Here is a 26,814-nt window from a genome sequence, read left to right as displayed (position 1 = left end):
TGTGATGGCTGGAACTGCGACAGCCCTCTTGCCACCGTGGGGGAAGCCAGCCGAAGTCAGAACCAACCCACTGAGGACAGAGAAGCGACGAGATGGAAAGATGGGTCTCTTTGAGGAACTGCTCTGGGACCGTGTTCTGGCTCTGAGGTTCCTTTTTTTTTCCCCCATGAGATAATAAAGGTTCTTATTGTTAGAACCATTTTGAGCTGGGTTGCCCATTACGTGCAGCTCTAAGTTTCCTAATGGCCAGAGTTGCCATCCACCATCTCCAGGCCCCTGTGCGAGCCCTCATGCCTCCCACAGCCTGCAGGCCAAGCTGCCCGCGGGGTTGCACTACAGGCTGCAGCAGATGCAGTGCAGAATCGCAAATGCTTTTTCGGTCTGTGACAAAAGAAAGAGTCAGAAGTGGGAGATAGGCTCTTATCTGCAAATACTACCCTGGAGCTACAGATGACTTCTGACCACGGAAGACAGATGTCCACAGAGGCCGGTGATACAGGGTGGGTGGGGGGCACAGGCCTTGCAGGCTGTCATGACCCTGCTGCAAGTCTACGTCTGCTGCCTTCTAACTGTGTGACTTTGGGGAAGTTAGTGAACCTCCCGGAGCCTTGGTTTTCTCCCTGGAGGTGGTGAGGGTTGCATCAGATAGAAGAAGGAAGAAACCAAGAGCTCTCACAGGAATCCCAGACCTGAGAGGCTGCCTTCAAAAGACTTCCTCCCCGCTCTCTCCCTCTTTCTTTCCATTGCTGGGTCGGATGTGAGGGAGGTTGGGAAGGGTCCAAAGGGATATGGGCAAGACAAACCACCCAGACAAAGGGAGGATGCGGGCTCCCAGATAGCAGTGACTTGACTTAGCGCCCACAAGGGCCCCCACGTGTCTGATGTACGAATGTACGAACGAGTGAAAGAATAAATGGGAAAAAAAGAATAAGAAGGTTAGAAAGATGGGGAATTTCACCCACAGAAAGAAAGGCGGATGGAGGGCTTTGTAAAATTCTAACGACCAATACCCAGGACGCAGATCGCGGATCAGTCAGGAGAGGCTGGGTAACGCGGTGGTAACAAAAATTCCCGAATCCCAGTGGCTTTATAACAACTATGTTTGTTTCCTGTTGAGGCACTGCATGGTGGGTTATTTGAAGTCACTCAGAGATTTAGCTGAGGGGAGCTCCATGTTGACATGCTTCTATAATGACAGCAGCAGGGTACAAAGAATGTGGCAAAAGCTCCACGCTCGAGCTGAGATCACCTGCCCGGCAGTGTTTCACATCACACCTGCTCATACTTCATTGGCCAAAGCCAATCACATGGCCATACTTGAGTCAAGTCGGTGGAGAAGCTCGAGCCTCTGTTCCCAGAAAAGAGAACTGGCAGTTTGTCAGCATTCCTAACCCCCACCAGAGGGGTGCTTGGGCTGAATGCAGCTCAGACCTGGCTGGTTTGGCCTGTTTGGTACTTTAATTTTTTTTTTTATAATACTTTTTTTTTTTATATAATTTAATGAAAAAAAAATGTTTTCATGTTTACTTTTGAGAGAGAGACAGAGCGCGAGCAGGGGAGGGGGAAAAGACAGAGGGAGACACAGAATCCGAAGCAGGCTCCGGGCTCTGAGCTGTCGGCACAGAGCCGGACGTGGGGCTCGAACCCACGAACCGTGAGATCATGACCTGGGCCGAAGTCGGACGTTTAACTGACTGAGACACCCAGGTGCCCTTATACTTTAATATTTTTTTATGGGGTTTCCAATATATATGACATCAAGATATGTCATATACAAATCTGTATAAGCCTGGCTAAATTTGAAAAATCGGACTCTGTGGTAATAGTGAGTCCAGTTGTATTAATTAGGATTAAGTTGGATAGATTATAACAGAAAAACTCAAAATAACAGAAGCTTAAGTAGGATAGCTGTCTCTTATACGAAAGAAGACTGGAGATACTCTGGGCCAGAGAAGGAAAGTTTGAAGGCAAAAAAGGGGGCCTCCCAGTTGAGTTGGCTCTCTTTCTACTGCCTTCCCAGAATTCCTGCACAAAGCTTCCGCTCACATCTTATTGGCCAGAAATAGTCATATGACTATACTCAGTGCAAGGGAGGCTAGAGATAGTCATGGGACTATGCTCAGGCAGAGGTAGTTTCTTTCTCCAGGATACAATTTGCCCCAAGCTGAAACTAAATCCTTATTCTGCTATTCAAGAGGAAGAGGGAGAACTGAGGTTGCCATAGGTACCTGAGTCTTGCCTGGGGGTTGCAGTCCTGATTGTCTGGAACAGAATAACAGATGCTTCACTTACACTGGGTCTGAGCTCACCAATTTGCCACAGACTCCACCACTCCCTGCTGTCTCCTGACCACTCAGTGTCAGTTACGATTTATCGTCGGGCTTGTGCTGGCTTTGGCTTTCTTTGTGGAATTAATAGGAAAAAGAAATATTTCCCATGTCTCTGTTAAAAATCAGAAGAGTAAAAGACATACCAACAGAGATTGTGTTTCCAGAAAGACAAGCATGGAAGCATATTTCTTTGGGGAAGAGAAAAATATTCCTAGCTGTGTATCATGCAAACAAGGTGTATTGAAAAAAAAATGCAATTGAACACACTATTATTGCTTTTACTCACCGCTCTGGCCTGGCAGGCATTTTACTGGTTGCACAGCTCCCTGGGAAGACAGTGGGCCTCAGATCTTCCTGGTTCTACACGGCTCACCCCTCTCCCGGGAGGAGAACAGCCTCATTTTGTCCAACCCCTCTCGCCCCTCATTTGGAATGATGTCGCCCTTCTTTGTATTCAGGGCTTATTTTGAGCAAGTTCAAAACCGTCTTGCAAAGTTCAAGATCATTATGGCAGGCAAAAATGCAGTGAAATAGCACACCACTGTCAGTTAATTACTAAAAATCCTTTAATAGCTGACATTATTATAAATTATATACCCATTATGACAGGGACAATTGGGCTCTCTGTTTTTCTTGCCCTGCATTGGAACCCCAAACAATGCCGTCTTGTTGGGGAGAATGACCTGGGTGCACTTGGAGGCAAGTTGGGAGTTTACACGGGCTACCTATGCTGACCACAGCAGCCTGTGGGCCTCTGAGGACACCCTGTCCCTGGGTAGGGGTGAGGCAGCTGCCTGACAAGGCCTCAGAACCAACCCCGTCTCCATTCCTACCTGTCTCCCCCACTGCTGTGGTTACAAGAGTCTCTTCCCATGGCCTTCCCAACTCCCTCTGCCCTGTTCCCTGCTCCTCTCCACGTGTAGGCCTAGCTCAAAGAACCCCTCCTCCAGGCAGCTTCCCCTGATTCCTCTTCCAAAGCTCAAGACACGTGGTTGGGTCTCTTTTGTTTTTGTTTTGAGTCAGGTGCACCTTAAGAGTCAACCTCAATGATTTTTCACAAGTGTGTACACTATGTGGCCCCCTCCTGAATCAAGATGTAGAACTAACTCAAAAATGTTCGTGTGCATGGATATCCCCTCGGAAGCATGTAAAAAATGCAGCTTCCGACCTAGACCCAAGATGCTGATTCGGTGGCCTGGAAGGGCTGGTTAATTGCACCAGATCTTCAGGTGGAAGGGGGCCCACAGCCGACCCTTGGAGAAACCCACTCAGTGATTGCTGGTGAAGTCCCTGTTTCTTAGTTACTTTGCTGTTGGGCAGGAGGTATGCTCTGGGCCCTTCATGTCTGTGTGTCTGCCCAGCAAGGTTCTGGGCCAGGAGTGGCACCCACGGGGTGAATCCAGGCTGGGCGCAGTCTGAAGCTACATGATTTGGGGAGGCTATCCTTTCACTTTGAAGTGTTTATTATTTTTGTGTGAGAGAGAGGGGGAGCATGTGTGCACATGCTCGCAAGTGGGGGAGGGGCAGAGAGAGGGGGAGACAGATCTGCAATGACAGCAGGGAGCCCGACACGGGGCTTGAACTCATGAACTGTGAAATCATGACCTGAGTTGAAGTCGCATGCTTAGCCAACTGAGTCACCCAGGCGCCCCGGGGAGGCTATCTTTAGGATAAGTGCAGGGCCTTGGAAGGGCCCTCTACAAGGGACGTGTGCCTTACTTTGAATCTGCCTCTGGCAGCCACTAAGGGTTCATGGTCTTAGATGTCAGGGTGAGATGTCATCTACTGGGCAAATCAGCGCCTCTCCCCTCCCCCCCGCTCACTCCTTCCATCTGCAGGAATATCTGTGCGATGCTCAGCCCTGACCCCTGTTAGAATCACCTAGGGGAGCTTGAAACAAAACCCAAGCCCTGACCTCACATCAGATATTTTGATTTAATTGCCCTGGGGTGGAAAGCAGGTTCTAGTAGTTTTTTAAGCTCCCAGGTGATTCTAATGCGTCGTCAATGCTGAGAACCCCTGAGCAGGAGGCCTGACTTGGAATTTTAAGCTGTTTTTATCTGCTCCAGACTCATACAGAGAGACGGTCCCCTGCCACCCTCTTCCTTTTGCCTCTCCCTCTGAAGGGGCCAGCCCCCCGGCTGTGGTCAGTGTCCTCGACGCCCACCTCCAGAGGTCTCCCTCTACTGGGGACAATCCACCGATAATACTGGGCGATTATCCAGGGCCAACGTCATCCTTTGGGCTCAGCAGACGCACTGCCCAGGGCCCAAAATAATTTTAGGGAACCTATGAAATTTTTTAAAATTAATTAATTTATTTTGAGAGAGAGAGAGAGAGAGGGCACAAGCAGGGGAGAGACCAGGAGAGAGAAAGAGACAGAGAGAGAATCCCAAAGCAGCCTGACTTGGGGCTTGATCTCATAAACCGTAAGATCATGACCCAAAAGAAAAAAATGGCTGACAATAAATAGATAACAACGAATCTAGCCCACAGAGCATGGCTAGTACTAGCGGGACTGAGGCCAGAAATGCTGACCACACACAGCCTGCGTAGCCCTGGGGAGGAAACAAGAGCATAAAGGGTGTCCTGGTCGGGGTAGGAAGAGGAAACCAAGGGCGAGACGAGACGGGATGCTCCCTCTGACGGCAGTCAGGTCTTACTTGTATCTCTTCTTATTTTTGTCACTTCCTTCGTCACTGGGTCACGTCCTCTTTGCTTTGGTTATTGAATTGTTTCATGTATCAGTTCTTCAACCAACTATTCTTTTGTTGATTTATTCCTTTCTTCAGCCAGGGGTTGCTATTTTAATAATTCAGCTGTTTTTCTAAAAAAAGAATACGTATTGGATTTAATTATTTTTGAGTGGTCGTTCTGCCCATGCTGCAAAGATTCAGAAGGTACCAAAGAGGGCAAGCCAAGAGGGCTGGAGGCAGGAGAAAGGGAGGCTTCTTTTGGGCTGAACCTTTGGCCTTGTTTAGATTTTGTGCCGTGTGTGAGCATTACCTATTTAATAGAATGACATAATAGAATTTAATAGAATAACATAAGCAAGCAAGCAAGCACACAAAATAACCAGTTATTGGTTGAAAAACAGTCTCCCTCTCAGCTGGCTTCCACCCCCAGACAACCTCTCCGACCCCACGGACAACCATCTTGACCAGCTTACCCTGTGTCTTTCCAAAGACGTTTTATGAATATGCGAACATGATAGTTAAAAAAAAAATTGTGCACATTGTAGCATACTGCCGACATTGTTGTTAGTCATTTAATATCTTTTTTCATTAAAATTTATTTATTTGTTTTGAGAGAGAGAGAGAGAGAGAGAGTATGTGTGTGTGTGAGCAGGGGAGAGGCAGAGAGAAAGGAGAGAGAGAGAATCCCAAGCAGGCTCAGCACTGTCAGCACAGAGCCCCATGTGGGGCTTGATCTCATGGTTTCATGAGCTCCAGCCCTGCATCAGACTCTCGCTGGCACCACGGAGCTTCCTTGGGATTCTCTCTCTCTCTCTATCCCTCCCCTACTTGTGCTGTCTCTGTCTCTCTCAAAATATATACATAAACTTAAAAAAAAAAAAAAAGAGTTGGGCACTTAACTGAGTCCCCAGGTGCCCCAGTCATTTAACATCTGGATCTTTTCAAACTGAAAGTTGCCTTGCTTTTTCTTAAAAAAAATTTTTTTAAGTTTATTTAATATTTTTCAGAGAGAGACAGAGTGTGAGCAGGGGAGGAGCAGAGAGAGAGGGAGACACAGAATCTGAAGCAGGCTCCAGGCTCTGAGATGTCAGCACAGAGCCCGACGCGGGGCTCGAACTCTGGAACTGTGAGATCATGACCTGAGCCGAAGTCGGACGCTGAACCGACTGAGCCACGCAGTTGTCCCAAGCCTCTCTCTTTTTCAACCACTGGATGATATTCCATCATTTATTTAATGAGACCCTCTGTGGGGGCGCCTGGGTGGCGCAGTCGTTTAAGCGTCCGACTTCAGCCAGGTCACGATCTCGCGGTCCGTGAGTTCGAGCCCCGCGTCGGGCTCTGGGCTGATGGCTCAGAGCCTGGAGCCTGTTTCCGATTCTGTGTCTCCCTCTCTCTCTGCCCCTCCCCCGTTCATGCTCTGTCTCTCTCTGTCCCAAAAATAAATAAACGTTGAAAAAAAAAAATTTAATGAGACCCTCTGTTGACAAAGTTAAGATTGTTTACAATCTCTTTATAATGAAGTGACCTTGTAGAGCATAACCCCCCACTCTTTATGCATTGTGTAACTACATGTGTACCTCCTTTTACTCGTGTGCAAGCACATCTGAATGATGTTTGTATAAAGTGGAATCATACTGTCAACAGGCGTGGGCACTGCTACAGGGAGGGGAAGAGGGACAGCTTCTATGAGAGAGGCCAATTTGGCTGTATCTATCAAAAATGAAATCTCTAGGGGCGCCTGGGTGGCTCAGTCCGTTGAGCATTCGACTTCGGTTCAGGTCATGATCTCACGGTTCGTGAGTTTGAGCCCTGTGTCGGGCTCTGTGCTGACAGCTGGGAGCCTGGAGCCTGCTTTGGGTTCTGTGTCTCCTTCTCTTTCTGCCCCTCCCCTTCTCACGCTCTGTCTCTCTCTCTCTGTCAAAAATAAAATAAATATTAAAAAAAAAATGAAATCCCTACTCTCCAATTTCTAGCACCTCCTGGTTCTAGGTTAAGGGTAGGGAGATGAACTCAGGCTGAGCTCTTGAGGGGCTCTCAGATGTGGACAAATTATTTCCAGCCCCGGGAAGGGAGGCACATAAGAATGCCAGGACAACGCAAGGAAAATAGCCTTGGGCCTGTCACTGGGGCGAGAGAGAAAATGTTTGTTCAGAGGAAGAGAAGGAAGGGCATTGCAGGCAGAAAGGTCAGCATGTGTGAAGACTGGATGTCAGAGAGCGGGACACAGGGGAGCTTTGGGGCGTCCTGAGGAGCAGGCCTTCTCCTGTTCAGGGTCCACGTGGCGGGAGGGGACAGGAGGTGAGGCCTGCCCCTGGTGGGGTTGGGAAGCTACATTTGAATGCATGGGCCATGGGGACCCATTGAAGGTTCTCACTGTGGGAACCTCAGGGTCAGAGAGAAATGCTAGAAGGTTCTTTCTGGCCACGGTGGTATAGAGGAATGATTGAATACAGACATTTCTTCGGATAAACTCCCAGTCCCCGAGGGAGGGTTCCTTGCCCAAGTGCCTTTGGCCTCTAGCAAGTGTCCAGCAGAAACCTGTTGTTGAGACATAAAGGGGCCACATCCCTGGGCATTGTCCCTTCACTCGGGGTCCCCGTGAAGGCTGAAGGAGTGAACCTCCTCCAGGAGGCCCCCCCGGGGTCAGCCTAGGGCAGGGTTCTCATGCTGTTCAAGCTGCCATTCTTTGCAAGTCTCCCTTCTCTGCCAGACGCTCACAGGAACCTTACATACTATTTCTTGATACATCTGGGTTAGCTTTATTTACTTATTGTTTAAATTGATTTATTTTAAGAGAGAGAAGGTGCAAATAGGGGAGGAGCAGAGAGAGAGAGAGAGAGAGAGAGAGAAAGAAAGAATCCCAAGCAGGCTCCGCATGCTCAGTGCAGAGCCCGGCATGGGGCTCGAACCCATGAACCATGAGATCATGACCTGAGCCAAAGTCAGACACTTAACCGACTGAGCCACCCAGGTGCCCCTGGGTTAGCTTTAATATTAAACATGGACTGTATTACGATATATAAAAATAAATTTCTCCACCATCCTCGAGTCAAGTGAAGTCTCCGGAAAAAGTCTTTGAGCCCTCCCCGCCCTACCGCCCCTGCCCAGCCTGAGAAGGACGTGAGTTGCGTAGGGGGTACAGGTAACCCAGCCGCACTGCGGCAAATCCACAGCCCTGACCTCTGTGCAACTGCTTCCAGCCCTCTTAACAATCATAAGATTCATTCATTCAATCATTCATTCACTCATTCCGTATTTCTGAAAGCTGGTAACGTACAGGGTGCTGCCCTCTCCTGGGGCATCCACACAGAGCAGAATAAGAATAACAGCTCTAAATGCTTTGCATAATAATCCCAGTCAATAATCACAGTGACCCCAGGGAGGTAGGTACTATTACTACTAAGCCCATTTTCGGGAGGGGGAGCTGACCTTTAGCGAGGATCGGTGAGGTGACCAAGGCGACTCTGTTAGGGGTGGAACCAGAATGAGAACCCAAGCAGTGACCCCAGGGCCTGCCCTCCGACTTCCTGCACTGCATCCTCAGCGCACTTGGGGTGAGACGACCGAAGCACTGGGAAAAGGGGCAAGGAGCCCTGCGTGTCAGAAAAACGTCCACTTGATTCCTGGCTTCCTGCAATTGGCCCTGTGATCTTGGGCGAGTAACCCTCCTTACCTGGTACTACGTAATCTCCCCAGGCACCCCCATCCTGCCCCCTTCGGCTCTGCACTTGGGAAAGACTGTTCAGAGAGTGGAAAAACAGGTGCAGCCCAAGGGATGTGATCGGTAGCGCTGGAAAGGGAAGTTTCTTTTGGTCCCTTCCACGGCCAACCTTCCTTCTCCAGGCCACTTCTCACGGTGAGCTGCTGAGTCCTTCCGTGTGGTGGAACCTAATTCATCCCACTCCCGCCTTGGGCAAGGAGGTCCAAGAGGAGGAAACTGACGTCAGTTTTGACAACCCTGTTTACCCAGGCTTAACCTGGTAAAGACTGACTCCACGCTCCTTTCACTAATAATAGCCACTATTTACTGAGCACTTACTAGGTGCCAGACACGGTGCTAAGCATTTTATTTTTATTTTTTATTTATTAAAAAAATTATTTTTAGGGGCGCCTGGGTGGCGCAGTCGGTTAAGCGTCCGACTTCAGCCAGGTCACGATCTCGCGGTCCGTGAGTTCGAGCCCCGCGTCGGGCTCTGGGCTGATGGCTCAGAGCCTGGAGCCTGTTTCCGATTCTGTGACTCCCTCTCTCTCTGCCCCTCCCCCGTTCATGCTCTGTCTCTCTCTGTCCCAAAAATAAATAAACGTTGAAAAAAAAAAAATTTTAAAAAAAAATTATTTTTAATGTTTATTTTTGCGAGAGGGAGAGACAACGCGAGCAGGGGAGGGGCAGAGAGAGAGGCAGAATCCGAAGCAGGCTCCAGGCTCCAAGCTGTCAGCACAGAGCCTGATGCGGGGCTCAAACTCACCAACTGCGAGATCCATGACCTGGGCCGAAGTCAGACGCTTGACTGACTGAGCCACCCAGGCGCCCATGTGCTAAGCATTTTAATCTTCAAACGATCTCCCAATATTATTATTAGCAGTTAAGTCTCAGGCTCCCCATCTGGAATCTATAACCTACAAGTAAGATAGCACCTGGTTGTAGGAGCTATCATAGGAGGTAAAGGAAGTTGCCCAAGGCCACATAGCTAGGAGGTGGCTGAACAGCATTTGAACCCAGGTCTGCTGGATTTAACAAAGTAATGGTTAAGAACCACTCTCTGTACTGCCCAAGCAGAGGTTGTCTGGAGGGCCAAGAATAAAACCAGCATTCACTTCATAGGGGCTGTGGTAATGGGTCCCATAATTACAGACAGGACCAGGGGAAAAAAAATCATTCTTTCTGGGAGAAAGTAGTAAGAAAACAATCAAATAAACAAACCAAAAAGCCTGACAGTAGGTGAGATTAGCAACTGGTTAGTGTTCTCAGCGCTGCATGTATCCAGGTGGTCCCGGGGCTAATTTTATTTGGTGATGTGCAAAACTATTTTATGTATTTGCTTTAAACTGATGAATATAACTAGCACATTGGTGACTCTGTGGATATTGTTGCTTATGACAAGGCTAAATAAGAGTGAACAGATTTTTTTGTTTTGTTTTAAGTAGGCTCCACACCCAGTGTGGGGCTTGAACTCACAACCTCGAGCTCAAGAGTCACATGCTCCACTGACTGAGCCAGCCTGGTGCCTAAGTGAATTGATGTTAAAAGTCAAGTAAAGGGGCGCCTGGGTGGCGCAGTCGGTTAAGCGTCCGACTTCAGCCAGGTCATGATCTCGCGGTCTGTGAGTTCGAGCCCCGCGTCGGGCTCTGGGCTGATGGCTCAGAGCCTGGAGCCTGTTTCCGATTCTGTGTCTCCGTCTCTCTCTGCCCCTCCCCCGTTCATGCTCTGTCTCTCTCTGTCCCAAAAAATAAATAAATGTTGAAAAAAAAAAATTAAAAAAAAAAAAAAAAAAAAAAGTCAAGTAAATAACTGTTAATAACATGTGTACACTGTTCAGATGTTCTCTCACACTCCCAGATATGTGACAGCAAATCATGCTGTTTCTGTCTTCAAATGTGTCCAGGATCCAACCGCCTGTCCCCAAGCTAGGCATGGCCTTGCCTGGGCCTCTGCAACCATCCCCCACCAGGCCTTCGCTCCCAGCTCTGTCCCCTGGAGTCTATTCTCCACATAGCCACTAGAGGGAGCCAGTTAAAACAAGGCAGAACTAGAACCTCCAGGGGTGCTCAGCTCACCCAGAGGACAAGCCAAAGACCCCACAACAGCCTGTGTGACCCTTCAATCTGTCCCCCAGCATTTCTCACAGAGCATCACCTCTTTGATGGTCCCGAAACGTGCCAGGCACGTTCCCACCTCTGGAACCTTGTACCTGCTCTTCTCAATGCCTGGAACATTCTTTCGCCACTATCGGTCGTTCCCCCACCATCAAGACTTTGTTGGGGCGCCTGGGTGGCTCAGTCGGTTGAGCGTCCGACTTCGCTCAGGTCACGATCTCACCCTCCGTGAGTTCGAGCCCCGCATCAGGCTCTGTGCTGACAGCTCAGAGCCTGGAGCCTGCTTCAGATTCTGTGTCTCCCTCTCTCTCTGGCCCTCCCCCCGTTCATGCTCTGTCTCTCTCTGTCTCAAAAATAAATAAATGTTAAAAAAAAAATAAAATAAATTAAAAAAATAAAAAAAAAGACTTTGTTCCAGGTGGCTGGGTGGCTCAGTCTGTTAAGGGTCTGATTTCTGCTCAGGTCATGATCTCGCGGCTCGGCTCGTGAGTTAGAGCCCCGCATTGGGCTCTGTGCTGTCAGTGCAGAGCCTGCTTTGGTTCTTCTGTCTCCTCTCTCTGCCCCTCCCCAGCTCGTTCTCTCACTCCCTCTGTCAAAATTGAAATTATATATATATATATATTTTTTTTTTTAAAAAGAACATTTTTTTTTTAAAGACTTTATTCAAATGACACCTTCCGAGGGAAGCATTTCCTGCCACTTTCTCCGAACCATACCTACCCTCTCCTGGCATTCCTCTCTCCTCTTCGTTGCTCTATTTTTGACCTTGGCACCTTTACCTTCCAATATGCTATATACCTGATTATTTTGTCTCTGGTCTGTCCTCCCACTAGACTCCTTGAACTTAGGAATTTTTGTGTTTTGTTTACTGCGGGATCCCTAGCACTTATAACATGGCTCAACACCCCATGGGAACTCAGTAGGGATGTGTTGAATGAATGAACACAAGGTTCCATTGATGCACGTGTGCATGTTTTCAAGAGACAGGGGGTACAAAGCATTCACCAAAACCTCAGAAGTGTTGTCTGCCACCTCTGGGGGCCCTGACTCCCCTATTTAGGGCCAAGTAGATTTACCTTCCAAAAGGCCAGATGATACTACTTAGCCAGTTAGGCCTATAGTTGTTCTCTATGAGAGTTAATACGTGTGGCCTTGGTTTATCCATCAGGCTCCTGTGAACTGGGTTAGGATGAATCATTCACCTTGCCAATCCATCTGACCACAGCGCCCAGACTTCTGTGGCGCTTCTGTTTATAAGCGGGGCCCCTAGAGATTGCCCCTTCCCACCACCAAGAAGGAAGTGCTCCCTTGTATGATTTCTGTTGTTTCATGCCCGTGTCTTCCCAGCTAATATAGAAACTCCCAAGGGCAAAGGACCATGTTTTCTTATCCAGGACCAGGTGTTGAGAAGTTAAGCCTCAGGGCAAGCAGCCCTGGGTTCAAGTCCCAACTCTGCCATCTGTTGGCAATGTGACCAGAGACAAATTACTTATGCTCTCTGTTTCCTTGTCTAGAAAACAGGTCTAGTAAGAATGTTAAATTCTTCATTGTGCTGATTTGGGGGGGGGTGGATTTGATTAGGTAGTGCGTATAAATGTTTGATGCAGGATGATGATGAGCACGAAGCTTGGTGAAGTGAGAGATTTGAATTCAACCACCTCGAAGATACTGGGTGCCCACGACATGACAGGCGTTGTGCTAGGGACTGCAGAGAGGAATGGGCAACGTGGTCTCGTGTGAATTACCTTCTTTGATGGCACAGGGTGGTCTCCAATGGCCTGTTTCTGACTCTACTCCCTCAGCACTGCTGTGGGTGGCGGGGGGGGGGGGGGCGCAGCTGATAGCTCACCATTTCTCCCCGTGTGGGGCTTATGTTCCAGAGGCAGAGGAGAATAGACATGGAATCGTACGGTTATGCATTGGGAGAAGCAGTGCAAAGAGAAAGCACCAGGTGCTTTGGGAAAATACTGGAATAATGGGGAGGGAGCAGTTTTGAATCTGAGGGGTTAGGATCACTTCTTTGTGAGTTACTTTGTGAGTAATGTGGCTGCGGGGGTCTGCGGAACATCAGCTGGCATAGCACTTTCCTCTTCTTCTATACCCCCAGGGAACTGGAGCTTGTTTTCTGGAGGGCAGTCCAGGAGGGTACCCTTAGTCTGTGGCTCCTAGGTCCTGCCCTGCTGGGCTCTCACACACCCTCTAGTGGTCGCAGTGCGGGCCAGTGCTGGGCTGGATGGGCCCTGAGAATCCAAGGACAGTGGACCGAACTATCAGTGCCCTTCCCTTCCTGATGCTATCTCCACTCAGAGGCATCTTCCTGTAATGAGGGATGACTCTGGGTCCTTGTGTCATTTAATTTTGGTAACCGCCTGGAGCATGACCCCGATTCCCATTTTACAGATGAGAACCCAGAGGCTTATAAAGCTGAGGGAAGTTTAGGAAGGTCACTACTGAACTTAGGCCTACCAGACTCTGGCTTCAGTGCTCCTCAGATGGCATCCAGCAGGCACCTAATGGCACCTCGCCCCTAATGTTGCATCTCTGCATGAATGAGAACAGAAGCCAAACTATGAGTTACTGCCCAGGGAAGAAGGTAACCCATCTCCAGCCTGCTGCCCCATTCCATACCTTCATCCCTGCACCTATCCCGCTCAGCTGGCTGGGTTCAAATCCCGCCTCTGCAACTAACTGAAAGCTTATGCAGGTTAAAGCCTCTGTGCCTCAGTGTCCTTATCTGTAAAAGGGAAATAATAACACCACCTATCAGGGTTGTTGGGAGAATTCAGTGACTGAATCCTTACGATGCCTGGAACGTGGCCTTGCCCGCAGTAAGGAGTCAATCAGCTCCGACTTATTTATTATTGCAATCCACAGCCAAACCAGCGAATACCCCGGTAAAAGAAAACACTTGACACTGAGTTATTCTTCGTATTTTTCCCCCAGGGGCGAGAAATGACCGAAAGGACCACGAGATGGGCTTCTGGGTGCTGGTTAGTTACATAAGTGTTGTAATCACTTGCGAAAATTCATCTCGCTGTTCACTTGCGATTTGTGCGCTTAAAATGCTCACTCTCCAAAGGATCCTCCCGGTCCTGTGAGCAGCGCAGGGTAGGCACCGTCACCCTCGTTTTTCAAACAGGACACTGACAGCTATTTTGATCTGGCCAAAGCGGTAGCGGATGGGGGTGAGGAAGCTTCTCGGCCCCGTCTTCCCTTCGAAAGAAAAACCACGTCTCCCGGAGAGCGCGGCGCGAACAGTACCTGGCTCCAGGTACAGCTCAGCAAATGGCTCGAGTCCTTCCTGAATACACCGCCCTTCCCCCAGCGCTCACACAGACTCCGAGCCCCGCGGGGTACTCGCCCCGCCGCACACTCAAAGAGCCAGCCCCACACGTGGGCACCCCCGGGGGAGACCCGCGCGCCGGCGCCCCCGCGGCCCCCGCGGGGGAATGGCGCCCAGCCCCGGGCCAATGAGAGTAGCGGAATTTCTTTCATTCAGTGCGGGGCCAGGCTCCTGCCCGGAAAGGGGCGGGGTGCCGCGCCGGGGGCGGGGCCGCCGCGCGCCGCGGAGAGGGCGGTGCCCGCCCCACGGCCCGGCCAATCGGCGCCGCGCCCGGGGGGGGAGGGGGGAACCAGGCCTTTTTTCCCTCCGCGCGGGACCAATCCCGACTTTACAAGCTTGAACTTTTGCCACCCTCGGACGAGCGAGCGCGCCCGAGGAGGTACCCCGCCGCGCCGGCTCCAGGGGCAGGAGCGGCCTTAACCCTTCCCGCGCCGGGCGGCCCGCTGCTGCCGCCGCGCCCCCTAGCCAGTCCCGGACCCAGTGGGCCGGGCCCCTGCCCCCAACCCATCCCCATGTCCTTGGTGAAACGTCGCAGGGGAGAGCAAGACCCCTACCCACATCCCTCTCGGTGGTGCAGAGAATCACTTGGGGAAAGGGGAGGAGGAAGCACCCGGCCCCGAGGGGGCCCGGGACTGCTGGCCTCCCGCCTAGCTCCGAGGGAGAGCCGTGGCGACCGTGAGGAGCCGGAGAGGAGACACTCCCCGCCCCTACCCCACCCTCTGCAACTCGCTACCTCGGGCAAGCCTGGAGCCCCCTTGCGCCAAGCGTCCCAGGTCCCTCAGTTGGCCCCGCAGAGAGACCCCTGAATGCGACAGGGGGTGTGGAGACCTTGTGCCATCAAGATCCCGCTACCGTAACAAATCGGCCGCCCCCTGCTCCCAAGAGACTCAGGCCAGGAAAGCACACACGCACACCCATTTTTATTAGCCTTCCCTGGGATGGGGGTTTGGCCCAACTCTAAAGTGCAATGTGTGTTTGTAAGTTTGTGCACAAGCCAGGGAGAGGCAAAGCGCCCCGTTTGCATCCAAGTCTCAGTGTGTTCACCGAGCCTTCGCGCCGCTCGCCCGTGGTTTGTGTAACTCGCGCGTGTGTGCGCGCGCGCGAGGGGGTGTGCTCGCTCGCATCCGTGCCCGCGGCGCGACGCGGGCTTGAAAGCGGGCCGTGGGCGCTGTCAGGCTCGGGGCGGGGGTGCCGGGGCGAGCGTGGGGCGGGAGCCCGAGCTCGGCCCGCCCCGGGAGCCGGCCCTTCGGAGCCTCGGGCCCTGCAATGGGACGTGTTCTCCTTTAAGAGTTAAGAAACTTGAAACCTTGTTTGCGCAACAATCAGCGCCGCGGAGCCGCCAAAGTGTCTAGACTGGCATATGATGGGAGGCAGCCAATGACTCCGCGGCGCTCCTCCGGGGGCCCTCAGTGTGCGTTTGAGGAGAACAAAAAAGAGAGAGAGCCGAGCGGGGGAGCGAGCGAGGGAGCCGAGCCGAGAGAAAGAGCCGCCGGGCGCTGCCTCGCCAGACCTCGCAGGGACCGCGGGGCCACCGGGAGGCACTTTTTGTGGAGGGGGGAGGGGGACGACCTCTGCAGCCGCGGCGCCCCGGGCGTCCGAGCGCAGCGTGGGGCGGGCTGCGACCTCTGCCTCGGTGGATTGCATTTTTAATTAAGGATTCCCAACAGCTCTTTGGGATTTTTACAGTTTCCACTCATGTGTTGACACCCGCGTTCAGGAGAAACTTGCTCCAAGTGCATCTAGAGCCTGGGACCTGAGACGGAGTTGGCTTTTCGTGCATGCAATTCCAGGATTTTGGTTTTGTTTGGGCTTTCTTTTTCTTTCTTTCCTCCCCCCCCCCCCCCCCTTCTTTTGCAGGGAGTAAGAAGGAAGCTGAAGGTATCAACAAGCCGGCCTTTCGGATCCTGCAGGAAAAGCCCATGTAGTTAAGCGTTTGGGTTTTAAAGGCAGGGCTGCCCGGACACATCTGGGGGGTTCGGCGGGAGCGCTTTGTGCTCATGGACCAGTCGCGCAACTTTTGAAGGCTCGCCGGCCCATGCGGGGTCTTTCTGGCGGAGGGCAGCCTGCAGTCCCCCTCCAGCGCCGGGGCTGGAGTTGCTGAGTAGCCCGGCCGCCGGGGTCCATGTAGCCGCTGGCCCGGCGCGGACTGCGGCTCGGCGCGCGCGTGTTCCCCGCCGTCCCGGCCCGGCGAGCTCCCTCATGTTGCAGCCCTGCGGTGCCCCTTCGACGACAGGCTGTGCGCGACCTGCACGGCGCCCGGCGGCGGAGCTTCATGTGGGGCTGCGGCCCGCGCAGCCGGCGCCTCGCTGACGGAACGGACCCCCGGTAACCGGAGACTGCCTCCCCCCCACCCCCGGCGCCAAAGGATATCGTATGTTCAGGTCCAAACGCTCGGGGCTGGTGCGGCGACTTTGGCGAAGTCGTGTGGTCCCCGACCGGGAGGAAGGAGGCGGCGGCGGCGGCGGCGGCGACGAGGATGGGAGCTTGGGCAGCCGAGCTGAGCCGGCCCCGCGGGCACGAGAAGGCGGAGGCTGCGGCCGCTCCGAAGTCCGCCCGGTAGCCCCGCGGCGGCCCCGGGACGCGGTGGGACAGCGAGGCGCCCAGGGCGCGGGGAGGCGCCGGCGCGCAGGGGGCCCCCCGAGGCCCATGTCGGAGCTGGGGGCCGGCGCTGGGGGCTCCCCTCTGGACGCGGCGGAGCCGGGAGGCCCGGGCTGGCTGCCCGAAAGTGACTGCGAGACTGTGACTTGCTGTCTCTTCTCGGAGCGGGACGCCGCGGGCGCGCCGCGGGACGCCGGCGACCCCCTGGCCGGGGCGGCCCTGGAGGCGGCGGGCGGCGGGCGGAGTCGCGAAGCCCGCTCGCGGCTGCTGCTGCTCGAGCAGGAACTCAAGACGGTCACGTACTCGCTGCTGAAGCGGCTCAAGGAGCGTTCGCTGGACACGCTGCTGGAGGCGGTGGAGTCCCGCGGCGGCGTGCCGGGCGGCTGCGTGCTGGTGCCGCGCGCCGACCTCCGCCTGGGCGGCCAGCCTGCGCCGCCGCAGCTGCTGCTCGGCCGCCTCTTCCGCTGGCCCGACCTGCAGCACGCCGTGGAGCTGAAGCCCCTGTGCGGCTGCCACAGCTTCGCCGCCGCCGCCGACGGCCCCACCGTGTGCTGCAACCCCTACCACTTCAGCCGGCTCTGCGGGCCAGGTGAGCGCGCGCGCCGGCCGGGAGCGTTGGGGGGGTTCCCCTCCCCGCCCCCTTCCGCGGCCCTTCGGTCCGCTACGCCGCGGGCGGGGGGAGCTGGGGCTGCAACCCCGGGTGCCCCTGGTGCGTGGGAGCCCGCGGTGGAAGCTCCTCACCCTGGCGGGACGGCCGGGAAGTGGGTATCGGGGCACACGTGTCAAATGGCACCTTCTTCTTACGGCTCCGGCAGACTTAAAAGGCTGTGCATTGGAGTTTTCTCAGTGCAGCCTCAGGGACCTAACTTACGCTGTAGCTTCGTAGACAGTGAAAGAGAAGGGCAGGCCTGACGGAAGCCCAACACAGAGTCGTTCGCCCCCCTCCCGGTTTATCCCAGTCTGTTTATACCTAACGCGATACTTTCCCATATCCAGGTGGATACAAGTTGTGAAATGGGGTGTAGAGATCATTCACGGCCAGAGTCACCGGTGTTCCTAAATTGTCACACTTGTTCCTTTGTATACTCTGGCGCAAAGCTCCTCTCTCAAAGTGGAGACCCCCTTCTTGCCTGACTGTACCCAGCATCCCTTGGGTGTCAAATATCAGGGCCCGCCATGGTCATCATTGTCAATTCTATGTCCAGTTTTTCTAGAGGGTCCTGGAGGTGTCTGGAGGAGGAGGCGAGAAGGCCAGATATTTTATTTACCTCTGAGAACTGCCTCCCTTCTTTGTTCTCTTCCTGGGATTTCCCACGCACACCCACCCCCAGCACTGCTTACCTGAGCAGGCCCTGGGTTCTGGAACAGAGGTGAGGACAGGTGGAGGCTTCTGGCAGGCCAGAAGCTTGCAGTTCCCCTGTTCTGACCTCTGCTCTGCAGGGCTTGCACATTTCTGCCTGTAGCATCTTAGGGGTGTATGCATCTTAGGTGGCTTTGGGGGGCCTGTGGGGGTGAGACCTGCTGGAAGAATAAAGGCTCTTGGGCCTGGAAGGGCTCTGAGCTCCTCCAGTCTGTCCCCTCTGGAGAGTCTGCACCCAGCCTGGGGGCACATAGAGGGTCAGATCACAGATCTTCTGATACCTAGTGTGGAAGGGGAGGGTGGGCCCAGGATTTGTCCCAGATGTCTTGTTCGGTGCAGTGTAGTGGCTGGAGGGGAAAGGAATGTGCTTCAGTGGTGGTTCCTGAAGACAGCACTGATGGGGGGTAGGTGGGGAGAGGCAGCATTCATCTGGTCGCCCTGGTCCCCACGTGGTCACTCCAGGCCTGATTCAAGGGCTTTGGGCAGTCCCTGACCTGTGACCTGTGGTAGGCTTTCTGTGTCCCTTGTTCCTCTTCCAGACAGCTTCTCCTGGAAGTGGCTTCCTCCCCTCTGCCACCCTGTCTCCTCCCTAACTCTGGGGCCCAGGTCCCCATTTGTGGTTACCCTGTCCCTCATCATTTTTATTTAGTGGGAGATAATTGGTGGGGCTCACTGTGTGCTTTTTAGCAGGCTCTGGCAGGTATTTTCTCTCTTACCAGGTCAGTTTGCCAGTGACTATTTGTTGAGCACTTGCTCTGTGCCAGGCACCGTACTGGGTGCTAGAGTGGGGAAAGCGGAAATAGGAGTACGACCCATGCCCTTAAGAAACATAATCTGGGCAGGGAGATGGGGCAGAGATGGGGGAAGAAGGGCCAGGTCAGTGGGTCTGAACTATCAGAGCGCTGTGGGGTGTGCAGGTAACAGGATCCCCTCCAGGAGCTCCATAGCTCTGTTTGGAGACCACCTTGGAGGATGGGTTGGGGAGGTGGGCATGGAGGAGGAGGGGGGGGGGGGCAGCCGAGAGTCAAGATGCCAGGCAAGCTCAGGTGTGTGAGCCGGAAGGGATGGCATGGAAATGTTGGAGCAACAGACAGGCCCCCCCTCCCCCACCCTGTTTCTACACCTTGGATTAGAAGTCACCTTAGGGGGTGGTTTGAGCCTCACAGACTGCCAGGTACAGGTTGGGGGGCAGTTTTTCCCCCTGCAGTGGAAGTTCTTCACCACAGACCTGGTCCTAGTCTCTCTAGTAAGGCTAGTTTGACCTTGGGTGAATAACCTCTCCTCACAGTCTCCTTGTGAGTGGAATGGGGGTGGCTCTAGAACACTCCACATCTCATTCTAGACTGAGCATTGTTGGCACTTGACTCCCTTTCTCCCTTTCTCCTCCCAAAAGGAGGCACTGGTGCAGGGGCTGTGTCTCCTGCCTGTTTGCCAGCCCTCCCCCTCCTTCCCCCATTCAAGCCACCCTGGGGGCAGTCGGGGGGGACCCATGGTCTGGGAAGAGTGTTCAGTAGGCGCCAGGTTGACCCTGTTGCCTCATCCCTTGCCTGGTGGCTTGGGCCGCTGGGACCGAGAACTGGGGAGCCCTTTGCTGCCCACCCCACCCCTGCTGCCTGGCCGCCAGCCTGGCTCCTGAAGCTGGGCGGGTGCATAGCTGGAGCTCAGCCGTGCGCATCCTGATAAGGAGACTGCTCCTTCCAGGGCTCTGGGGGAAGAGGGCTGGGGCACTGGGGCAGACAAGACAGACACACTCATGGATAGCAGGCACATAGCTGGAGAGTATACCGGAATACCCAGCAGGCCAACTGAGGGGCACCAGTGCCCACCTGATCCCCACAGGGAGCCCAAGTGACAGGAGGCCCCTTTCTGGGCAGTGCTGACCCCTGCTGCTCAGGGCAAACCCTGCTCCCATCCATCAACTTGCTTTGGGACATTGGGGCCAGTTCCCCTTCCCATGGGTAAAGTGAGGAGGTGGACAGAATCCCTAGGGTCTGATATGGGCGGATTCCAGGTGACACAGGCCTGCCTCCCCTGCCCTGCCCTCTCCCCCATGCTTGTCTCAGAAAGTGGGGGTCTTTCCTCTGTGCCCGGCCCTGCCCTGCACCTTCGACCCCTTGGGAGTCAGACCCCAGCTCTCCTTCCCTCTTGTGTGTCTTTCTGTCCCGGGAAAAGCCAGTTCGCTGAGCTCGGTGCCTATGTGGACGGAAATGTGGAGAAATACTTTAATCACAGTTTAACCTGTGTTTATACATCTCCTTTCTCCTGAAAGTATCCATTAACTTTGGAATAAATCTCCTGCTCTTTGCTTCACTACTTTTTTTTTTTTTTCTGTAATTATATTCAGTAAATTACTATTATCCAAATTGCGCCAGGGAAAGAGACAGAGCGAGAGAGAACTTCTAAACGACTGGAGGAGGCCGCCTAGGAAAACACAGGGTTCCCAGGCCAGGACTATAGGAATTAGAATGGGCTAAAAAGTTTTCCTTTTATTTGGCCTGGCATTATCCCTTTGAAATGAGATCAATTTCAAGTTGGGCTTCCAAGCCCCTGCCCCGCCCCTCTGGCGGCCCCTCGGCCCGCCCGCCCTGCTCCTCGGAGCTCCTCCTTGGAGGTGAGGAAGGGGTGATAATGTGCAGTTTGCCTCTTGCTGGCGCCAGCCGGCCGCGCTGTTTATCTGGCTGCCGGGGGAATCTGGGCAATTAGGCTCAGCCGGCCTTAAAGCGCCAGGAGCTCCTTTTCTGAGGCTCCCGTCCCGGGCTTGAGGTTGAGCCTTCAGGTTCTGGGGGTGGAGGGGAGGGCACTCGGGAGGCCCCCTCCCCACCCAAAGCCACCCCCTGCGGAAGGTGGCAACCGGGAGGCCCAGGGAGGCAAGTGGATCCTTTCCTAAGGGAGATGATGGGCTCAAAGGGGGTGGGGATGGAAGGCATTATCCCAAACTGAAACCTTACCAGGCACTGGGAGAGGCTGGGAGCTCTTCTGGCTTTAGAATTAGGGTCCAGATCCCGAAAGGCTAAGTATCACCCCCCTCCACCCACTAGGGGGCTAACCAGAGGCACGTTTGGGCCGAGCTGAGCTGAGCACTAACCTTCTGGTACACTTGGCCCCTGGCTGACTGCTCTTACTTCTGAAGGAAGTTGGAGGAGATTCCTGAAGTTGATGCCTGAGGCTGGATGTCTGAGGGGGCTGGAGCGTCTGATGTCTGTCTGTCTGTCTCTCTCATGTCCATTGCTTTCAGAGGAGCCTGCAGGGCTCTGGGGGGGGGGGCTCTCCCCTTCAAGTTTAGAGCATCTAAGTTTATTACCGAAAAATCAACACAACTTTGGCACTCACTCATCAGGTAGCTTCTCGGAGGGGAGCGGAGAGAGGGCCTGGAGGCAGCCCACACTTCCTCTTCTGTCCTTTTGTCTCGCGTACTGAGTAGTCCACCTGAGTTAATGACCTAGGGCTCCACTCTCCCAGATCCGTGGGGCCTGGAAGTGTGGGAGTGAAGCAGAGGGGCCGGTTAAAGGTTACCCAGTACTGTTCATAGCAGCATTATTCCTAAAAGTCAGAAAACAGAAATAGCCCTAATGTCTATTAGCTGATGAATGGGTAACCAAATGTGGTATATCCATCCAATGGAGTATCATTCGGCCATAAAGAAGAATGCAGCTATTGAACGGATGAGCCTTAAAAGCATTATGCTGGGTGAAAGAAGCCCCCCACAAAGAGCCTCCTACTATGTGAGTCTGTGTGAAATGCCCAGAATAGGCAAACCCACGGGGACTGAGAGTAGATTTGTGGTTGCCCACGGGTTGAGGGCATAGGGACCGACTGCTAACGGGACAGGGCTTCTTTGGGGTGATGAAAATGTCCAGTAATTGTATTGTGGTGGTGGTCTCACAACTCTGAATATACTAAAAAGCACTGAATTCAACACTTTCAAAGAGTGAATCGTAGGGTAGGTGAGCAGAAGAACTCAGGTGTTCAAAAAAGGTAACCGGGTGTTGGTTCCCGCCTGGCCTGGCCCTTTGTTGAGCTGAAGTAAAATAACATCTTGTGCCTTCCTCTGTGGCCTACCTGGCCGGACCTCGGGTGCCCCATCCGTTGAAAGCAGCAGCTGACCTGGGTGACCGCCTGACATTATAAATCCCTGTGTCTCGTGGCGGAGTCTGTGGGCCTTCATACTTTTGAACTTGCCCAGGATGGAATGTAGCGTTCAGCTTCCAGCCTCTAAAGTTGTTAAACAGTTCTGTGCAAACTGTTCTGCTGGAGCACGTGGGGGCCTGGTCAGGTCCCTCCCCAAAGCTTTGCAGTGCTTCCCTCGCTGGTGAGATGGACGTTCCAAGTTTGTAGATTCGCTTTGTGCCTCATTCACATCAGGACACACCCAGCCTGCGTGTGGCCATGGGTGGTGGCTGTCTCAGGCAGCTCCTTCAAGAGGGGACTTCAGTAGCCCTTCTCCCCTGTATTTTCAGCTTTGGGCTCCAGGTAAGCAGCCCCTGGGTGAAATCCTGGGGTTGATTACAGTGGCTTGACTCCAGCCTCCACGGCCCACTGCTGGCAGGTTTCACTTTCGGGGGACAGATCTGGGAGGGCAGCTGTCCGGAGCACCCCCCCACCTCCCCACCATGTGTGGCCTGAGCCTTAGCCGATCAGATTTTTGCAAAAGGAGCCCTGACCCAGGAATTGCAGGCCTTCTGATAAGTTGAGTGGGGTGGTGGGAAGGGCATGAGGCTGGGGATCAGGAGACCTGGCTTCTGGTCCTGACTTTGGCTCTACGACCAGTTCAGCGTGTGGCACTGAGGGAGCCGCTCCCACTGTCCAGGCCTCAGTGGTCACTGTACAGTGGGAGCGCCAGCCTCAACTGTCTTTCTTGGTAAAGCTCTAGCCCCGCTTGCGTACTGCTTTGTGTCCTGAAGCAGGGCTGGTCCTCGCTGAGTCTGGTCTCCAGCCCCTCCAAGGCCTGCGCCAGTGGGTGTGACGTGGGTCCTACTGAAGGCAGATAGTTCCCTTCCTCGAGTCTGGCTTGGCATCTCCTTGGGGTCACCCCTTTGGCCTTCTAGATCCTCTTTCTCCACACCTTTGTCTACACGGCCCGAACTTTGCCATTATCCTCGTCACCATCATGAGGATAATGACTTTAGATGTTTACTGAGCCCTCTCTGTGCCCGTGACGTGCTGGACCTCGCTGGGGTGAGGCGGTGTGATACGGGGTGCCTCTTGTTGCTGCCTGTGTCATTGGGATGTAGAGCCAAGTCGGGCCCGGGCCCAAATTCCAGTTCCATCATGATTGGCTGGGGGACACTGGGCAAGTCAGTCTTCACATCTGTAAAATGGGAATAATAATGGCCATCTTATTTACTTTGGAGAAAGGACAAAATAAGAATAGGTACCCATGAGCATGATTAACCACTCTGTACCTAAGACCCAGAAGAATGAAAGACAATAAATAAACGAAATAGAAAATGCCCTGCATGGAGGAAGAAACAGGGTAGGCATTCAGCGCATGTTTGCTTCTGTCCCCAGTGGCTGTTCTGTGATTCACTTTTCCTTCTCTCAAACTCCTGTCCACAAAAGATTCCCTGTTTCTAGACCTCAGAGCCCTCACTTTGTTGAAGTAATTTCAGGCTGGAAATGCTGGGGTGGGGAAGAAGTCAAGCTGCATTGGGTGTACAGAGCAAAAAACAAATGCTCCTACAGCTAATTGTGCCTTATTATCATTGCGAAAAACACTTATTACCCCTTGTGTCATTACTGATACCTGCCTAATAATAGTTATTACCTCTTTACTACCACCGAGAGTTTGTTTTAGTTTGCGATTTGATGGTGTTTAGTTTCATTTAGGGAAAATGAAGGGTCATTTCATTCATGCAAATTGTTACTTAGTTTAGCAAATTGTTACTTCCCCTAAAGCAAGAGGCTAAGGAATTCTTCTGAAGACAAAATATATGTTTTCAAGGAGGAGTATTTTGGGCAAATGAAAGGAAACCCAAAGAAAAATACCGTAGACGATAAGGAATCACAGAGGGTCTGAGATGGGAGGCCACGGAGAACTTGTGGGCCACCCCTTCTCTTTACAAAGGGGGAGACTGAGGCTGAGAGCTAGCTGGAAGTGACTGGCTTAAGGTCTCTCATCTAGGTAGCTGGGTTGACTTCCTGGGATCTAGCCAATCTTACCTTCCACCCTGCCCCCAAGAATGTCAGTTGTAATGCAGCTGATCTGGAAGGAGCTTCTGTGTCTCTCATGCTCGGTGCTGATTAGAGTTGCCAAATTTAGCAAATAATACTAAAGAATGCCTAGTTGAATTTGAGTTTCTGACAGACAGCACGTAATTTTTTAGTGTAAGTATGTCCCAAATCTTGCAAGGGATATACTTATGCTAAAAATTACACCACGTATGTCCAAACTTCAAATTTAACAGAGCTTCCTGTGTTTTATCAGGGAACCATAGCTCTGACTTGTTACAGTAACAGTTACTGTTTGTGCATGTATTTTTCCAGAATACCAAGAACTGTTTGACATAGTCTTCTTTTGCCCTCCTGGCACACCTGGAAGCTCTTTGTGATTATTGTCCCTATTTTAGAGCTGAGGAAACAAGCTCAGAGAGGTGAAGCAACTTGCCTGAGGTCACACGGCCAAAGGTGGCAGAGGAGGGATTGAGTCCGGGTCTGTATGCCACGCCTGTGGCCTCACCTGTTGGGCAGCAGAGGTGGTGGGAAAAGAGGAGAGTTTCCTGGGGGCTGGATTTATTATTTGAGGAAACCGATGATCAAAAGCAGGTTCACCCCCCCAGGTGTGAACTCCCCCCCACCCCAGCAGTGACATGTTGTCTCCTGTCTTTCAGAATCACCACCGCCCCCCTATTCTCGGCTGTCTCCTCACGACGAGTACAAGCCACTGGGTAAGTGTGTCCTCCTTCCCACCGGCTCCCTTTCAGTCCAGGGCCCAGCCTCAGTGCTCAGGGGTGTGGAGGGGAGGGGGGAAAGCAGGCCTGGTTGCCTTTGAGATGGGGCGAAGTTTTACAAACACACCTCCGGTCGGGCCAAAGCAGACCCAGGCTCTGCAGCCGGCTATTTACGTCTTGAAATTCCTCGGCTCATCATTAACCTCTCTGTGACCTTTAAACATGGGCCTGTGGGAGATGAATGGGTTTTGACTTAAGCACCTCATTGGAGATGGGTTTGGTATTTCCCTCTTTCCTCTCTCCCTCCCCCAGCCCTTGGTTGTTCTCCTTTGACTTGTGTTAATTAGCACTATGACAGATAGGTAGAGCATATGAAGTCCCCTTTGAGAGGGGTGGTGTTTTTCCCCCCATTTTAAGCCAGGAAGTTCACCTGGGCAGAAACAACCGTCGGACTGTGCAGAAAATCCGTGTATTGGTGCAGAAAGCCCCTGGCGTGGTCCGACCCCGGGGTGTGCTCCGTGGAGGTGGTAATGTCATTGTAGGCAGGTCCCACTCAGAGTCAGAAGTGTTCTCTGGAAACCCTTGGGGCTAGATGAGCAGCTCGTATTCTGGAGTAGCTGCATGTGGTTTTACAAGTAGCGGTGGCTTGTTTTCTGGCCCTGCTGGGTCCCCCAGAGGAGGATACCAGGGATGGGGTGAGTTCGTTTGGCTTTACTAAGTACCAAGAGAGAAACTTTGCGACCCAGGCAGTTCCCGTGGGAGTCAAGCTTCCAAAGTCCGATAGCACACCAGTGATGCTCACACATTCCACCAAGTGACCACAAGAAGTAGGTTTTGTTTTGTTTTTGGTAAAGGCCTCTTCCCAGTAGCCTGTGTCAGCATCATCTGGGAGGTCACTTCTAAGTGTCGCAGACTCTCAGGCATCCAGGCCAGTTTTCTTTCCAGGCCCCCCCCCCCCCCCCCCCCCCCGCCTTGTGCAGTCAGAAATGCCCACCGGGTCCCTTCAGGAGTTTGACCTCTTCAGCCTAGGAGGACAGAGCCTGTCCCATGACGGTGTGTGAGTCAGTGGTTTAATGATGGCAACTTCCTCATTGTTTTTCCCCACGGATGGTCATCCCGTGCATGGAGGAGCTTTATTTAGTTTTCTGGGGGAACTGAAGAGGTCATCTGGTGGGACCCTGTCACTTCATAGATGAGGAATCTGGCTGAGGGCTGGAGCGGGCCCTGCAGCTAATGAGCAGCAGGGCTGAGGCAGAAACCCCATTCAGCTCGGCGGTTCCCCATCCCTCCCTCACAGGCCTGTCTCAGCATTTCCCAAGTCAACATAATTGCACTGGTCGCTTAGAAGATCTGTAGATCCATTAGAGGGGGGGAAAACCCTCAAAGGTTCTTAGTAAATGTAGCCCCTTAGTTCGAATGTCAAGGATCATTGCCCCGAGGAATTGCAGGTCAGCCTGTGATAAAGCAGCAAAAATCAGGACACCGCCTGGCCCTGCAGAATGACCATTTGGAAATCAACAGGTGTCCCGGTTATTTTACAAATGGGACAACTGAGGCCCGGAAAAGAGGAAATGACACTTGCTGGTGGTCACATAGCTCAGGAATCTGTAGACTATGGCCTGCCATCTGTTTTTTGTATGTTTTGTGAGCTAAGGATGTTTTGTACTTTTTTCGATGGTTAAAAAAAAAAAAAAATCGAAAGAGTAATATTTCCTGACATGTGAAAATTACATGAAATTCAAAGTTTAGCATCCGTGAAAAAAAATCCCGCTGGAATATCACCGTG

At 52.9% G+C, this 26,814-nt stretch overlaps 1 protein-coding gene across 1 annotated transcript in view; it reads left to right on the top strand.

Moving 5' to 3' along the window:
* The first annotated feature begins 15,261 nt into the window (after positions 1–15,261).
* The window catches only part of SMAD6 (SMAD family member 6), a 76,297-nt gene continuing 64,744 nt past the window's right edge, over positions 15,262–26,814 (top strand). The window contains exons 1-2 of the mRNA XM_047863733.1: positions 15,262–17,370; positions 24,969–25,025. Of these exons, the coding sequence (XP_047719689.1) occupies positions 16,557–17,370; positions 24,969–25,025 (871 nt within the window). The 5' untranslated portion in view covers positions 15,262–16,556. The remainder of the gene's footprint in view (positions 17,371–24,968; positions 25,026–26,814) is intronic.

This window comes from Prionailurus viverrinus, chromosome B3, assembly GCF_022837055.1.
Source record: "Prionailurus viverrinus isolate Anna chromosome B3, UM_Priviv_1.0, whole genome shotgun sequence".
In the NCBI taxonomy this organism is placed as follows: domain Eukaryota; kingdom Metazoa; phylum Chordata; class Mammalia; order Carnivora; family Felidae; genus Prionailurus; species Prionailurus viverrinus.
Note: the sequence above shows the minus strand (reverse complement) of the source record. Positions and strands in the feature narration are given on the sequence as shown.